We start from the raw sequence: 16482 nt of genomic DNA, 5'->3' as shown, positions 1-16482 counted from the left end.
CGCGAAATTTATTTTTCAAGAAACCTACCAACTTTGATTGTTTTTTTATTTAAAATAAATTAAAATTAATATTAAAAAAATGACCGAAATCGTTCGGTTAATTCGGTCGGTCATTTTTAAAAAACGGCCGAATTCGGTTGGTAATTTTATTTTTTTAATAAAATCGGCCGACATTGGTCGATTATTTTCATGCAAAAATATAATTAAAGAGTATAAATGAAATAAAAGACAGTCTTAAAATAAAATGCACCAATGGTCCAGTGGTAGAATAGTATCCTGCCACAGTACAAACCCCGGTTCGATTTGGTCGATTTTTTCGGCAATTTTTTTTTTGAATTTAATTGACCGACCAAAGTTGGTCGGTAATTTCTGACCAACTTTGGTCGGTATGTCCTTCTGACCTTCAAAATACCGACCATACGTTAATGGTCGCGTTTTGGACAATTATTATCCATTAGACCTACTTTGGTCGGTTTTTTTGGACGGTATCCAAACTGAAATTTTCATATTCAATCCGAACTGTGAACGCTCACCCCTAGTTGCTAGGTTCTAAATATTTTTTTTTTTACATATTTAGAGGAATTCTTAAGATAAATACAAAATTTGAACCAAAACTACTAGGTTAAACCGAACTTGCGCATGCCAGCTCTGCCCTACTAATGAGTAGGCTTGAAATATTAGCTTCTCCGTTCCATTTTATACAATGATGATGTTATCTCAAAATTAAGTTATAAAGTTACCTAATTTATTGACAAGTCCAATATGAAAAAGCATATCATTTCTTTAGAAAAGAACATTACATTTCTAAATTTTGTAAGTTCTTAATTCAATTATATTCTCATTTTACCCGTAAAACACTTTCTTCCAAGAAAAACATGGCATGTTTAAGACCATAAAATTTAAATATTAATTTTTGGTATGTTATATATGCTTTTAATTTAAGATCGTAAGATTCAAAAATCTCTTTTACATTCTTGATTTTTATATTTCATTTTTAAGATACATCAATTGAAACCAAGGGAATACTTTTATTTACCAGTAAGTCTCAAAGACAAACCTTAAAATGTTGTAAATAGGGGGCTGTTTGGCCTAGCATGACATTAAATAAAAGATAAATTTTAAAGTACAATTTCTGTTTCTGTTATCCAAAAAGGCGGTTTCTCATCTCCATTTCTGTTATGGTCAGAATTGAAAACTATAACCGAAACGTTTTGTTACACTTTAATTTGCGGGATAAGACAAACCCTGGTCCACTTAGGAAATATATTTTTCATATGATTATCTAGTCTTAAGTACCTAACCAATGAAAATCATGCGATCTTTGTCTGCTTGTCATAATTTCATGGGGATAGCAAATTACTAACGCATATAAATTAGAACTAGAGTAGTTATAGCTGAGCCTACATAAGATCAACGATTAAGCAGACGTTTGAATATAGATTTTGTTAAAATTAAAAAAAAAAAAAAATTTAGAAGTTAAAGTTGAGTTTGAAAATGCATTTTACTAGAAAAAAACAGTTTTTGGAACCTGGAAAATTTTCTTCAATTTTTTTCAATAATTAATCAAATTATAAGATAAGTAATGTTTTTATTTATTTTTAAATATTAGAAAGAAAAAAAATCTATATCCAAATAGCAGCTAAGAGTCTTGAGAATGGATAACCTCTCTTTATGGAGCGATTTAACCGTAAAACTTAGGTGGAATGACCAATTTCTTAGTCGCTTATTAATATTTAGCCATTGTGTGTAATGTCTAAATAAGTAGAAAGTAAAAATAACAGTTAGTCGAATCAAACAATTGATAAGAACATATTAAAAGATAAAGACAGGAACGAAAATCCGCAATTATTTTTATCTAAATTCTTAGGCAAATTAACGAAAATGATGTATGATCATTAAAGCATATAAAGTAGAACTAGAGTGGTTGGGGAGTATAGCCGAGCCTACAAAAGAACAACTATTAAGGGTGATCATAATGTTTTTAATGGTATAGTCAATTTGCCTGTAATTCGAGGAAGAAATTTTATAAAGTTAGCTTAACCTAAGATTGAGTTGCCCCCCATTGAGGCAAATGAAGAATAGAAACTTCTTGTCGGGCTACGATTTACTTACTGCCTTTTAACACCTTTAATGTTTACACCAAATCAATATATAAATTATCGTTACATATTGTGTCACTTACTACCTCTTAACACCTTTAATGTTTACACCAAATCAATATATAAATTATCGTTACATACTTTGACACAATAATTAGGATGAAAATCATATCCATCCCACTACGACCTTTTAACTAAATTTCATCTCCATGAGACATGACAATTAAGCAAACCGCGTGAATGTGTTGGTTCCTACACTTGGAGTACGTGGATAACTCGATTATTGAGTATACACCAACTACTCAATTATAATCAGTCTGACCTTAATATAAAACATATTTTAGAAAAGTATATAAACCAACTATTTATATTTTTCAAAGGCAAAACCAAGCGGATATAATTGTTCAGCCATGATAAAACATCGACATACTGCTATAGAAAGAAATTTACATGGCTGTGCGGTCTCCAACGCATAAAAAGGACGGTGCACTATACTCTCGCCATGCGCGGGGTTCGGAGAAGGACCGGACCACAAGAGTCTATTTCTACAAGAGGCTGTTTTCACGGCTCTAACCCTCGACCTCCTGGTGACATGACAACAACTTTACCAGTTACGCCAAGATCCCCAATGCATATGGCGGAATTTTATTTTATCGTAACTTGTTTTTAGTCCAAACTAATGAATACGGTGTTATCACTATATCATAGTTAATTAATATAAATGTTCAACATAACTTTGATTAGTCCTACAGAGCCAGAAGGGTATGCCAAAAAATAGAAAGGCTAAAAAGCGAGATTTACATACGCAAAGATTGTTTTTGCCAGATTTACAAAGATCTCTATATTTTTTCTAAAATCATTGTGGTCAAAGTAGTATAAATGAAGACATACATCACAGGAATGATAACTCAAAAATATGAAACAAGCATATCTGCCGGACTGAAGTGACCAAATTCTATATCTGCTACACCTCACCCGCGATTCACGATTATATTGCTGCTCTCAACGCCCCTCTAGCAGCTTCGCGCTTCATCTCTGCAGCTTTACCACTTCCTCGGAAATACATGTATACTTGCTGCATAATGAGATCGCAATGAACAAAAATGTTACGTCTCTCACTCCCTAAGATGACTAGAATAAAACTTAGTGTGGAAAAATCAGATAAAGAGGGAAGTCATACCTGAATAACCCAGATGCTCAATACTGATTCAAGACAAAATAGACCGAAACCGATGAAATAGAAAACCTAAAGGCCAGAGAATAAAAGTCATGTTAATAGTCAAACTTCAGATGACTACTTAAGCAGTTTTTTTTTTCCTTTTCTATTTTTCTTGTCGAAATTAATGAAGGGGCGGGGAGGAGGGAGTATGTTGGAGATGCTGTGGAATATGCTGAATAGCATGTTGAAAACGTACCCCAACAAGTACTTGTTTGCCGATGAGATCTACCGCAGGTAGAATGCCTCTGTTCCAACAAATTGTAAAAGGTCAGATCACAGAAATAGATAATAAGTAGCAACAACTTAAAGGAAATCCCGAGAAATCTCGTGATTTGGACATAAGAATTGTGACATTCCGGAAAACAAGTAAAATATTTTTTCAAGTTGAAAATGGTACAGTCAAATCTATCTATAACAACAAACCTCGTTTGTTCCGACATTTTTTGGCTGCTATAGTGACGTGCTGTTTTAGAGGACATGTATTATAACAGAACTGAAAAATTGGTCCCGAAAAAAACTTGACTTTTATCGTGAATGGCTATTATATGGAGATGTTTTTAGAGAGGTCTGATTGTTTGAAAATTGGAGTTGTTTTTGAACATGAATATAAATTGGAGTTGTTTTTGAATTATTGTGAGTGATTTGGAGTGAAAATTGTCAAAACCAGTTTTTTGGAGTTTTTTTGAATCTGGAATTCAACTTCAAGTTGGATTTGGAATTTTCATGACCAAACACTGATTTCGGAAAAAAGTGATTTTTTTCATGGCCAAACGGGCCCCTAAAAGCAATTAGCTAATAGGAAGGGCTAAAACTTGTTGGTACAAGTTACATGAATTAGATTAAGATGTTCAAACTGAGCAATAACTAATAACTAAACTCATTATCCGTCCTCATTTTCTTCTATATGGGACTAGAAGTTAAGTTCAGCATCAGAAAGGAAATCTAAGGAATGCATTTACACTACTTTCTATAAAGTCAAATGTAAGATTCTTACGTAAGTGATTTTCCTCTGAAAACTACTGGAGGAGCAACAGCAGCAAAGATGCAGAATGCAATGTGAAGCTGTACACAGAAGCAAAATATAAGACATATCGTTGCATTCACCAATTTAGATCGGAGATAAAGAAAAACAATTATACAGAACTTACCAAGTAAAACAAGAAAAACCATGCAAACTTCATTGCACCCTCAGTTCTGTGACAATATTTGGGTTAGTCCCATAAAGAAAGGAACCAAAAAGTGGAATAGCATAACAGGGAATTAAAAGCCTAGACAAACTTTTAAGACTGTGATCCAGGATACATATTATCAGTGGTGGAGCCATAAATTTCAATAAAGGAGTTCAAAAAATAAAAGAAGTCAACATATGAAGAAGTTAAGGGGTTTCCAACATATACTATAGACAAAAAAAAAATTTGACCTAGTACATATAGTATCATTTTCCGGCGAAGAGGGTTCGGACGAACCCCTTTCTGCCCCTGGCTTCGCCCATGCATATTATCATTGACCAACCTACAAGATCTTAATAATGGACAAGCTTTCTGCCACACTATCAAACTTGTTAAATATGATACTACAGCTACATAACCAAAGTTCATTTTACAATCTGTAATATTGCATTCAGAAAGTGGTTGATTTAATTCGGAAAGTATGTTTAGTTCTCCAAAAGAAAGGATCATATACCTGAAAGCACGATAAAGTGGACGATACCACAGTACATAGGCTCCTGGAACCCCCGATATGAAGTAAATAATAGAAAGGAACCAGATTTTTACGTCTAAAGCCAAAAACAAAAAGTTAGGACGCTATAGCAATAAGTGATAACATCTACGGAAAAGGAACATGCTGAATCAGACAAACCTCCTTCTTTAATCCATGCTGTAGTGGTTGCTATGATGTTCCATAAAAGGCATGCAAAAAGTCCTGTCACCATCATCGTTTATCTAATCAGGAAAGGAGCAATAAAAATCTCACGGATGTAAAAAAGCGAAAAAGCAAGCATATGTACACCACAACTTTTATAGACAGAGATATCCTAAGCTATAACACGTCAAGCAGTTTATTCTGTGAATGAAATAACCAAATGCTCACAACGCTTGTTTTGATTGGTGCGGTTCATCAAAAGAAAATATTCAACGAGATGATTTACGGCTACACAAATGTCTACGACTTATTTTAGACCTCAAATTTCAAAAGTTTTCATTTATTGAACTTTGTGACAAGTCAAATAGTGCCACATAAATTGGGACAGAGGGAGTAATAGTTAAACTGCTGGTCAAGAGAAAAGAGACAGAGACTATCAAATCTAAGTTTTCTTGCTATAGAGATTGAAACAGGATCTTTCTAAATTTTGTATTTAATTACTTGAAGGTCTTGCAGGAAACTCGGGGAAAAAAAACTGAAACAGGCTCTTTCCAAAAAAAATTTACTATAAAGAAAAAAGACAAGACATTTTACTTCTGAAAAACATCGTAACTAAGTAAATTAAATGTATCAAATGGAAGCCAAATACAGCTTTAGGTCCCAAGTTTACTTATCCTGAGAAAAGAAAACATGCTTGATTGTTAATTTTTCCAATGCAATAGATATTAAGCCTTAAATGTTGCATGACAGGAAAAATAAAAAAGTAGGAAGTGTCTCATAAGGTGCTTCAAACTAGAAGAAACAAACATATAATGAGGCAAAGTTGACGTACCCAACAAGGTAGTAAATGCGACATATTGCAGCCTTTGCAAATGAACAGGTATTTCATTTGCAATGTCATGATGGATAATTGGGAAGAATGGAGGCCAATTTTTCGCCTCAATAACAATACCAGCTGCAAATCAGAGAGAATAGAGGGACTTAGTAATGTACTGCATTAAATTATCTGAACCATGTAAATTTTAAAGTAAGCTTATAAATACTCAGGAAAACCATAAAATCCACGCTACTTATGGCTACACCATCGTAATTAAATATGGACAGACACAATGGATATCATAGGAGAAGGAAATAAGACAATGACCATGATAAGAATGAAAAATCAGAAAAGTTTAGTCAGCTCTATTTCTTCGTGTGGACTTGGATTTTTTTTCCCTTTTAAGTTCCTCGTTTAGATGTCTACAAAATCACAAGACTGAAATAGCCCCACGTTTAAATCTAGAGGTTGTAAAAGGATACAAGAGATAAGTGGATTAATACAGGAGAAAAGGAAATACCTCTTGCAGCAGCCTCTTCTTTTCGTCTTAATTCCTGCACGACATCAACAAACCAAATCAGGGAATAATGACATTTGTACCACAAGCAAACATGAGCTGCTGGGGACAGAAGGGACTAATATTTTACCACTTGCAATGTCTCAAGGTCAACACTGATTTCAACTGGTGGAAGAAGAAGAAAAGCCAAAAGAGACTCATCCACAAAACACATATTAATAATGCAATTTAGAGACCAGGGGATGATTGTCCCATCTTTTTGCTGGTAAATATGGGATAGGATCGATATTGGAAGCTGACTTTGTCTCCCATTTTAAGCTTTAGGACCAATATAAGAGGCCGTGAATACAAGTTACAGAAAAGAATTATGACAAGTTACAGCCAGCATAGGAGGCTTGACGACAAATGAAACAAATCAAAACTCAGCATCGAACCTCCATGCTGTATTGCTTAATGGAATGTATTAGGAGCCAACTTAGTCACAAGCATTACAACACAACAAAAGAGTAAGCATAATTTCATAGAAAAGGCGAAATCTGCAAGAAAAAACTGTATTATTTATTCTTTAAACTATTTTGCAGAACAAGCTTGCAATTTGGTCACTTCCCCCATGGTATTACAAGCTCTAAAAGAGAGCAAGGACGAAAAAGAATCCTAATGTGGACATCCAAAAACAATCCAGGGATTACGAATAGGGGGAAAAAACCTATAGAAGAAATAACTTTTAATATTGTTAAAAGAAGAACTGGTTGAAAGCTAATCAAGAAACATGGTTCCAGAAAAAGACCCAGCACTATCACAAATTCAGTTCATTTACAATGTGTACCTGTTCCCTCCTTCGCAATTCATTCTCCTTAGCCTGGAGTTCCTTCTCTTTCTTTTTCAAGTCCTATAAACAAATCATAGTAATAGATATTAAATAAGATAAACTGGGTAAATATCTAATCACATTCAACAAATTCAAATGTTGAAAGTACCGCAGCACTATCAAGAGGAATATCAATAGGCGCATCACGATCATAGAAATCAGCAGGTTCATGCGGAAGGGGTGAAAGTCTTGAGTTTGTCGCTGGAGGAACACTCGCAGTACTCTGAAAAGTGAAAAGATGACATATTTATTAGCATGGATCAAGATAAGGGTTCAAATATGATATCTACAGAATTTGAGGGGGAAAAAATCTCTTCATTAGAAAATTGTGGAGCTAGAGCACTGTACATGAAATGTTAGCAGTTTGGAAATACAGAAGAGAAGCACAAAAGTCGAGCTTGCAAAGTAATTTGTCTAGCTCTAATGTGAACCATATGGAAGGAAAGAAATAGAAGATCAAGTTTGAGAGCAAAGGAATCCATTATACAAAATAGCGGAACTTCGACGTTTTTTGTACATTTATTGAGTACTTTTGATATTTATGATGATGAAATGCCTTAGTATGATGCTGCTCTGAATTTTGCATACATCTTGTAAGCAAATCTTAGTCAATCAACTAACCTACAATCCCAAATTAGTTGGGATCAGCGTAAACAAACCCTCACTAAATATAAGTAGTACGCAATTCCATAAAACAGACAGACAAAGACGGATACAGGTAGAAGGTAGGGACTGCCCGTCTAACTTACTGTGGTATAAAACGTGCCTCCACTAAATTTTGATTGCCCTGATTTTCCTCCTCCATCCTGCAAAAGATATATCAGAAGATAAATTGGCCAACTTACAAGACCTGGAAAAAATATCTGCTTTAACACATGGCTTTTAAGTCATAATTGATATTCAGGCAAAGGAGATCGCGGGAAAAGATAATACATCCAGCAATAAGCCAATCAATATGATGCAAAGACATCATTTCATGTAGTTTCGTAATTATACATAAAAGATTTTACATTCAATAACATAATAACATATAGTATCAAGGATTAGAAGGTTCAGATAAGATTGGTAGAATTTGTCCAAGATTTTCCAAAACCGTGTTCATGATTAGAAATATTACTATTTACGCTGATTTTTTTCTGTTAAATTGCATTTACTTGTCAACTCTAATGAGAATTAGGCATTGGGATTGGAATTATGCATGCCTTATGAAGTTCCTTATCCACTAACAGTGACATTCTGATATTTAGTACTTGTACTAGCGAACACATTCAGAATTATAATGTATAAGCATCTTACAGTTACATGACCTTTTTTTTTTTTGAAAAGGTAACATTTGTGTGTATTGATATATAACAGTACATAGGTTGTACTGAAACCATATTTACAATATGCAAAATGATACACTACTGAGCTACAATCCTAGCAGTACTCTAGGACTCCTAGGATCGATACAGTATCTTCTGGCCACTTTTGTTTACACCAAAAATAAAAAAGTAGGACACAACTCATTTTGATCTTCTGTATTGAATTACTACTATCTTCAAAACATCTAGAGTTTCTCTCCTTCCATATTGTCCACCATATACATGCGGGACAGTCCTCCATTTATCTCTGCTTCCAGCTCCAGTTCCAGTTTCATCCCAACTAGTGAGCACTTCAGTAATCTTAGAGGGCATTGTCCATGAAATACCTCTGAGGTTAATGAATATCTTCCGTAGTTGATATGTGATCCTGCAGTGTAGAAATAGATGACTAACTGTCTCAACTGTTTCCCCACATAAAAAACACCTAGAGCACAGTGGGATCTCTCTCTTCATAAGATTATCCTGGGTCAAGACTGCCTCCTTTGCAAGTAACCACGTGAAACAAGATACCTTGTAAGGTATCTTAACTTTCCAGATGTGTTTCCATGACCAATTAGTGATTTGTACATTAGTATGATTAAGCATCTTGTAAGCCTCATTTACCTTGTAGATTCCTCTGTTGTCGCCCTTCCACCATAGTGCATCCCTACCATTCTGAAGGCCTTTGAATGCTTCCAGTTGCTTGTAAAGTTCAGTCAACCTCGTCAGCTCCCAGTCATTCACCCTTCTTCTAAGTATCAGATCCCAGCCTTGAGGGGTCCACATTTCAGCTATTGTCTCTTGCTGGTGTTGACCTAAACCATACATATCAGGAAATAGTTCCATCAAGCTTCCAGATCCCATCCAATTATCCTTCTAGAAAGAAGTTTTGGTACCACTCTTCACTCTGATGCAGGATTGGCTCTTCACTATAGGCCAGAGTGTTCTGATGGATCTCCATAAACTAACCCCATATGTTGTATTGACTTCCTCTGAAACCCAGCTGTTTTCCCCTCCATACTTAGCTTTGATGACATTACTCCATAGGGATTGAGGTTCTTGAGAGAATCTCCATAACCACTTCATCTTAAGAGCCTTGTTTTGATTTTTTAAGTTCCTGATGCTTAGCCCACCTTTGTTTTTGCCAATCGTCAGAGATTTCCATTTCACTAGGTGATACCCCTTTTTTCTTTGTTTCCTTGCCAAAGGAAAGATCTTCTGAGACTATCCAATCTCTGAATAACACTTACAGGGATGGAAAGAGTGACATCATGTATGTAGGAAGTGAGTCAAATACTGAATTGATCAGAATCAATCTTCCTCCCATAGAAAGGTACTGAGCTTTCCATCTGGATAACTTCTCACATTTTTCAATGACTGTATTCCATATCTCCTTGGACTTGGACTTAGCACCTAAAGGCATGCCCAGATAGATAACAGGAAGAGATCCTACTACACCTCCCAAAATCAATGATAGTTGCTCTATCTCAGGCACATCATTGATTGGATACAGATGACTGTTTTTCCAATTGATATGCAATCCTGAAGTACCTTCAAACAAGACCAGGATGATTCTCAAATACCTCAATTGTTCTTCTTTTGCATCACAAAAAATTAGAGTGTCGCCAACATATTGGAGATGTGTAATCTCCAGATTGTTGTTGCCCCTTCTTGCTACCTCGAACCCTTTGATCCATCCATTGATTTTTGCAGTTTTGATCATATTGTTCAGCCCCTCCATAGCAATTATGAAGAGAAAAGGAGATAGGGGATCTCCTTGCCTGAGCCCTCTGTGTGCAGAGAAGAAACCTTTTGGAGATCCATTAATGAGAATGGAGAATTTAACTGAAGATATGCAAGCTCTCATCCAGTTGATCCATTTCTTCCCAAAGCCAATTAGTTCCAGCATTTTCAACAAGAATCTCCAATTCACATGATCGTATGCCTTCTCAATATCTAGTTTGCACAAAATTCCTAGTTTTTTAGTTTGTTTCTTGAATCTACTGCTTCATTGGCTATTAGAACAACATCCATTATTTGTCCTTCTTTGATAAAAGCCATCTGCTGTGCACCCACCAATTTGTTAATCACCCTTTTGAGTCTCTCTGTTAGAATCTTCGAAAGCAGCTTATAAAAGCCGCCTATTAAGCTTATAGGCCTGAAGTCCCTGAGTTCATTGGCGCCAATCTTCTTAGGAATCAAGACTATGTATGTTGCATTGAAACTTCTTGCAAAAAGTTCCTGAGAATGTAAATTATGGAGAGCCTCTATGATATCTTGTTTCAAAATGTCCCAACATTTGATGAAGAAACCCATAGTGTATCCATCAGGCCCTGGAGCCTTATCTATTGCACATAGCTTCAAACAAGATAGCACTTCTTGTTCTTCAAAGTTGCTTTGTAAAAGCTCTTTTTCTTCTTCTGATATTCTGGGGCAGTTGTTGAAATTGACTTCAGGTCTCCATTCCATTGTTACTGAATAAAGATTCTTGTAGAATTCAATGTGATCAAGCTTGATTCTCCTTGGTTCCTCAATTGTTTCATCATTCACCACTAGTTGATCAATGTTGTTGCATCTTTTACGCGCATTAGCAGTTTGGTGAAAAAACTTAGCGTTCGTGTCTCCTTCCTTAGGCCACAGAGCCCTAGATCTTTGCCTTCATGCAGCTTCTTCATTTTTCAGATGTACCTCATATTCCATGAGGGTAGAAGCCTTCCTCACAGATTCCTCCTTAGTCAACGCTCTTGTATCTTGAATGGCATCAAAGACTGCCAAATATTTTAGAAGCTCGGTTCTTTGAGCCCCCAAGTTTCCTTGGCTACTTTTGCTCCATTCTCTGAGTTTGCCCTTTAAAGCTTTGAGTTTGCATGCTAACACATAATCTGGCCTCCCGTGAAAATCGAAAGAGGTCCACCATTCTTTGATCCTATCTACAAAGCCTTCAGTATTCAACCACCCGTTATCAAACTTAAAGTAGGATTTGATTTGCTCCCAAGACCCACATTGTAGTGAGATAGGAACATGGTCTAATATCAGCCTTTGTAGGACTACTTGTTTTATGTTCCAGAATCTGTCATCCCAATCTTCTGGAATTAAGATTCTGTCAATTCTGGATGTTATGATCTGATTATCTCCTTCGAACCAAGTATAAGTTCCCCCTTCTAATTGGAGATCAATAAGTTCCATGTCTTCGATAAAATCTGAGAACTCCACTATAGCTCTAGACCTTCTGTTGCAATTCCGTTTTTCTGAGGGAAATCTAGTGACATTGAAGTCACCACAAACAGCTCATGGCCCTTCCATCAATCCTCTTACTGCCCCTATTTCCCCCATACAGCTTTCCTCTCAATGTCGCAATTAGGAGCATATACTCTGTGATATGACATGCGGAATTTTGCAAAGAGCCTTGAATTTACATGTCAGAGTATAAGCTCTTATTTGTAACACCTCACCTTCCCAAACTCTACAATCCCATAACATTGCAATACCCCCTCTAGTACCACTGGCTTCCATACATGCATACACACTCATCTCCCTCCCCAAACCTGACTAATAACCTCCTTTATATCCCTTCTAATTTTGTTTCCTGAAAGCATATAATATCTGTCTTCCACTCCCTCACCAAACTTTTTATAATCCTCCTCTTAGCCAAATCGTTCAAACCCCTGACATTCCATGATACTAAATTAATCAGCATAATTCAATAATTGGCAGAATGTTCCCCCCTACTTCTTTTTCCATTACTTTTGAACTTGACATCAAAAGAAACTAGATCTTTCAACTCTTTCTTACCTTTAAATCTATTCTTTTTGATTTCTGAATCTGATTCCATCCTTCTACTTTGTCTACAACTGTCGATTTGCATTAGAAGCTCCAATGCTTCTTCTTCGTGCCCCTGAAAATCCAGTTGACGGTTGACTTTTTAGAGAGGGGGGCTGGTTTACGTTAGATACAATCTTCAGTTCTTCTAAGCAACAGTCATAAGTTAAGTCTTCAGAGGGGCTTTGTTGAAAGTCATTAAAAATGACTTGGGCTGAAAAATCAGGCTCAAATGTTGATACTGGCCCAACCCTAGAAGAGCCCAACAGATTTCTTTCCCCTACCCCATATGCATGCCTGGCACGTGCCTCCATAATAAATTCAAAGCAGCTTTTACTGCTTCCAATGTTCACAGCCAGTTGACTGTCCTTCCCATTAATTACACAGGGGGTCTTTACCCTTAGGTCTTTCAATGGTTTCGACCCAATGAATATTCCAGTAGCCTTGAGAGACTCCGGCGACTCTACCTTTTCCGACGAGCTTAACTCAAATCGAGTTTGCTTTTCCGCCCAGATTGGAATAAAAATTTTTACCCCTTCTCTTTCTATGATAACCTTTGATGGAATATTCCGACCGTCTCCAGCAATTTCGATCCTAGCCCACTTTATATGATTCTTGAGTTCTGTCTCTTCCTCGGTAGCTATCCACCCACCACAAAGTTCACCTATTTCTTTGAAAATCTTTTGTGACCACAAGTGCATAGGTACTCCCATGGCTCTGATCCAAGTAGTTTTAACAGGAAGAGAGTTGGGAATACAACCAGCAATGGGGTTCCGCCATTCTAGAAAAAACCTTTGGTTCTTCCATCTCCATTCTCCTTGAATGATTTGTTCAGCCATGTTCCTGTTTGGGAACTCGAAGAGATACAAGTCCCCAGCCATGTCATACATATTCACCCCAAAAGCTTTGCTCCATGCGACAGAAACCCATCTTCTGATATTTGCTAGGGTGGGTCTCTCCTTGACTTCCTTCCCAAAATATCCAATGACGCATCTTTTCAGAAGTTCATTATCCTTCACTCCAGGTATTTCCGCGATCTTTATAGTTCCATTTAAAGTGTTGCCCTGAACTCCATGAGGAATGTTAGGTTGCCATTTACTCTCTTTAACTGCTTTGGCATATGGATAGTTTGCTTTAGTAATTCTGGGTGGGGCTGGGATAATTAATTGAGCTTCACATTTAATGAAACTTTCTACCTTAAATGCTACATCCTTCCATCCTACATTTATGACTGACACAGGAATAATAATAAATAACTGAACTAGCTAGCCCTTGTAATGACAAGATGCTCATATATCTCCCATGTTCATTGTACTTCCTAGTACAGAAGTATTCTGAAATTCTGTCCTTTGTTTTCCATCTCCTTACTATATTCTTTTGGTCTTTTGAAGCCTCTTTGAGTACAAAACAGATCCATTCCATAATCTTTTCGCTCATTGTTGATCGTCTCATCATGTTTCGACTTCTTTCCACCCAGTCAAACCATGTGTCTTTGTTGGAGTGCCATCTGATAATGTCAAAAGATTTAAAACCAGCATTGAAATAAATTCTGTTTTCCCCCATTTTTAGTCTTGTTTTCCTGCTATAAAGTCAAAGAAAAGTATCGGTTTAATAGTCTTCACAGTGGGTGAAAACTAATATCGGAGTTTTAAGAAGAAAGGGATGTTTTCCGACAACTAAATCCACCGAAAAAGGTTGTTCTACAATCCTAGAAAGTAGGAGAGAAGGATCTCGGGAACAGTGTCTGGGAGCATTTTTATCATCCAGTAGGAAAAATTACAGTTACAGGACCTTTTGCTCATATTCTTATAAAATGTGGAACTGACCAACCTCCAACAATCATTGGCCAAACACAACCATTTCATTTTTATGACGGTGGTGTCCAGGCCAAGCTTGCGCTCATCTCGAGTATTCCACTGGGTACCTATTATCTCCCACCAGCACAGGTACCGGGTAACTCTACCCACCAAGGCTTAGGCAGAAATCACCTGGCATTTTGTGTGTCTGTTGGGATTTGAACACGAGGCCTCATGGTTCTCCTCACTTCATTGACCACTAGGCCATACCCTTGGGTAACGAGTAACTCTTTGACAAAGATTTCTAAACCCCTTTCCAAAGATAAGACAGCTTCAGGCAAAATCATCAACAGAACCAAGAACTCTAGAGGCAGCGAAATTAGCAGAACCTAGCTCAAGCTTTATGGCCAACAAGTCACACAACAATTTCAAACAGATGCCAAGTTATGCTGAATCATCCACAAAGAACAAGACAGAAAATGAACACTAAAGCAATCAGTTTTAAACATGAACCTCGGCATACACTTATATCATGACACAAAAAAGATTAACACCCCAAATATCCAATTCAGACGAAGTCAATTTCAAGTCTTACACTAGATAGAAATCAGTCAATTCAATTACCCAATTGGAAAAAGACTTGAACTTTAGTACCCCACACATGAAATTATGAGACAAAAGATTGAAACCCCAAACGCACAATTCAGGCAAAGTCAGTTTCAAGTCCTACTCTATCAAGAACTCAGTCAATTCACTTATACCCATCAGGAAAAGAACTTCAACTTTAGTTCAAAACACATGAAACTATGAATGAAACCCCAAATACTCAATTCCGACAGAGTCAAATTCATGTCTTACACTATCAAGAAATCAGTCAATTCACATACACATTAGGATAAAATCTTGATCTTTAGTTCCACATACATAAAATGCATCATAATTTTCAGAAATAAACCACAAAAGATATATATGATATTAACAAGAAAAGGAGCTTAAAGCAAAAGGGTTAACCTCCACATACACTTACATCATGGCACAAACAAGATTAAAAACTCAAATACCCAATTCAGCGAAAGTCAATTTCAAGCATTACACTATCAAGAAATCAACCAATTCACACCCATCAGCAAAAAGACTTCAACTTTAGTTCCACATACATGAAATTATCTCCCCCACCCCACCAAAAAGAAAGGTATTAATCTTATTGAGACAGACTAAAAGGAAAGAGGTACATAAATGGGAGTATAAAATATAGAAGAGAAAGGAGCATACAGCAAAGGGGTTAACTTCTTCTTCTTCAGCAAACGGATTGCTATCATAACGGCTACCCATTTCAGCAAAAGTGTTTTGTTACTGTTCTCAAAGAAATTCAGAAGGAAGAAAAAGGAAGAAGTAAAGAAGGGGGAAATAGCTGAGATCTGAATATAGTCAAAATAGCTGAAAGAGCTTACTAAAGAAGGAAGAATGGAAAAGTCTTGGGAAAAAAAAATTCAAAATTTGAGGGCTGAAGAAAATCAAGGGAATACTACCATTCTAGATAGAGAGAGTCTTTGCTGCATAAGAAAATTGGAGGGGGTTGGGCCGGGGGTGGGTGGGACGTGGGGGGTTGGTCAGCTGTGAATATAGTGGACGACTTTTGAATGGTATTGAAATTTTTGGTATTCAGTAGGGGTGGACATAATACCGATCGAACCGAAAAAATCGGCCGAACCGTGAATTTCGGGTTTTCGATTTCGGTTTAATTGGTTTTTCGGTCGATGCACGGTTTTAAAATTATTAATTTTTGGTTTTTCGGTGCGGTTTACGGTTTTAGTATTGCGGTTTTCGGTTAAACCGAAAAACCGAACTTTTGGGTATTAGTTCAAAACTTAATTAATAGTCTTATCACTTATGTTCTTAGGCTGAAGCCGCTGAACTCTGAAGCCCAAATACCTTTGAATCCCACCCCACCCAAGTGACTCACTTACGTTATTTCCCATCAAAAATTAGACTTAGGGTTTTGCGAGTCTTGCGAGTTGCGACTGCTGGCTTCTTCCTCAGCTCTGTGCCACACTGCGACTGTTGCCTTCTTCCTCAGCTCCACTGTGACGCCTTCTTCCTCAGGTTAGTGCGACTTCTATAGCTAGGTAACAGTTTCTAAT

At 36.6% G+C, this 16482-nt stretch overlaps 1 protein-coding gene across 1 annotated transcript; it reads right to left on the bottom strand.

Moving 5' to 3' along the window:
* Positions 1-2864: 2864 nt before the first annotated feature.
* LOC104226035 (secretory carrier-associated membrane protein 2-like) lies at positions 2865-15934 on the bottom strand. The gene is made up of 13 exons (XM_009777920.2): positions 15614-15934; positions 8133-8189; positions 7493-7606; positions 7342-7404; positions 6519-6552; positions 6014-6136; positions 5179-5241; positions 5002-5095; positions 4467-4512; positions 4313-4380; positions 3515-3563; positions 3280-3345; positions 2865-3174 (listed from the first exon to the last, which is right to left on the bottom strand). The coding sequence occupies exons 1-13, from the start codon at positions 15671-15673 to the stop codon at positions 3088-3090; spliced, it is 924 nt and encodes a 307-aa protein (XP_009776222.1). The 5' UTR covers positions 15674-15934; the 3' UTR covers positions 2865-3087.
* Positions 15935-16482: the final 548 nt, after the last annotated feature.

The sequence above is a fragment of the Nicotiana sylvestris genome, chromosome 8 (genome assembly GCF_000393655.2).
Source record: "Nicotiana sylvestris chromosome 8, ASM39365v2, whole genome shotgun sequence".
NCBI classification, from domain to species: domain Eukaryota; kingdom Viridiplantae; phylum Streptophyta; class Magnoliopsida; order Solanales; family Solanaceae; genus Nicotiana; species Nicotiana sylvestris.
Note: the sequence above shows the minus strand (reverse complement) of the source record. Positions and strands in the feature narration are given on the sequence as shown.

Excerpts from the sequence above, each read along its gene's own strand:
- LOC104226035 (XM_009777920.2), bottom strand. The coding sequence starts at position 15,673 with ATGGGTAGCCGTTATGATAGCAATCCGTTTGCTGAAGAAGAAGAAGTT. Across the intron at positions 7,405-7,492 it reads TTCCTCTTGATAGTGCTGCG|GACTTGAAAAAGAAAGAGAA; the intron begins GTACTTTCAACA and ends ATTTGTTTATAG. Across the intron at positions 3,346-3,514 it reads GCAAACAAGTACTTGTTGGG|GTTTTCTATTTCATCGGTTT; the intron begins GTACGTTTTCAA and ends TCTGGCCTTTAG.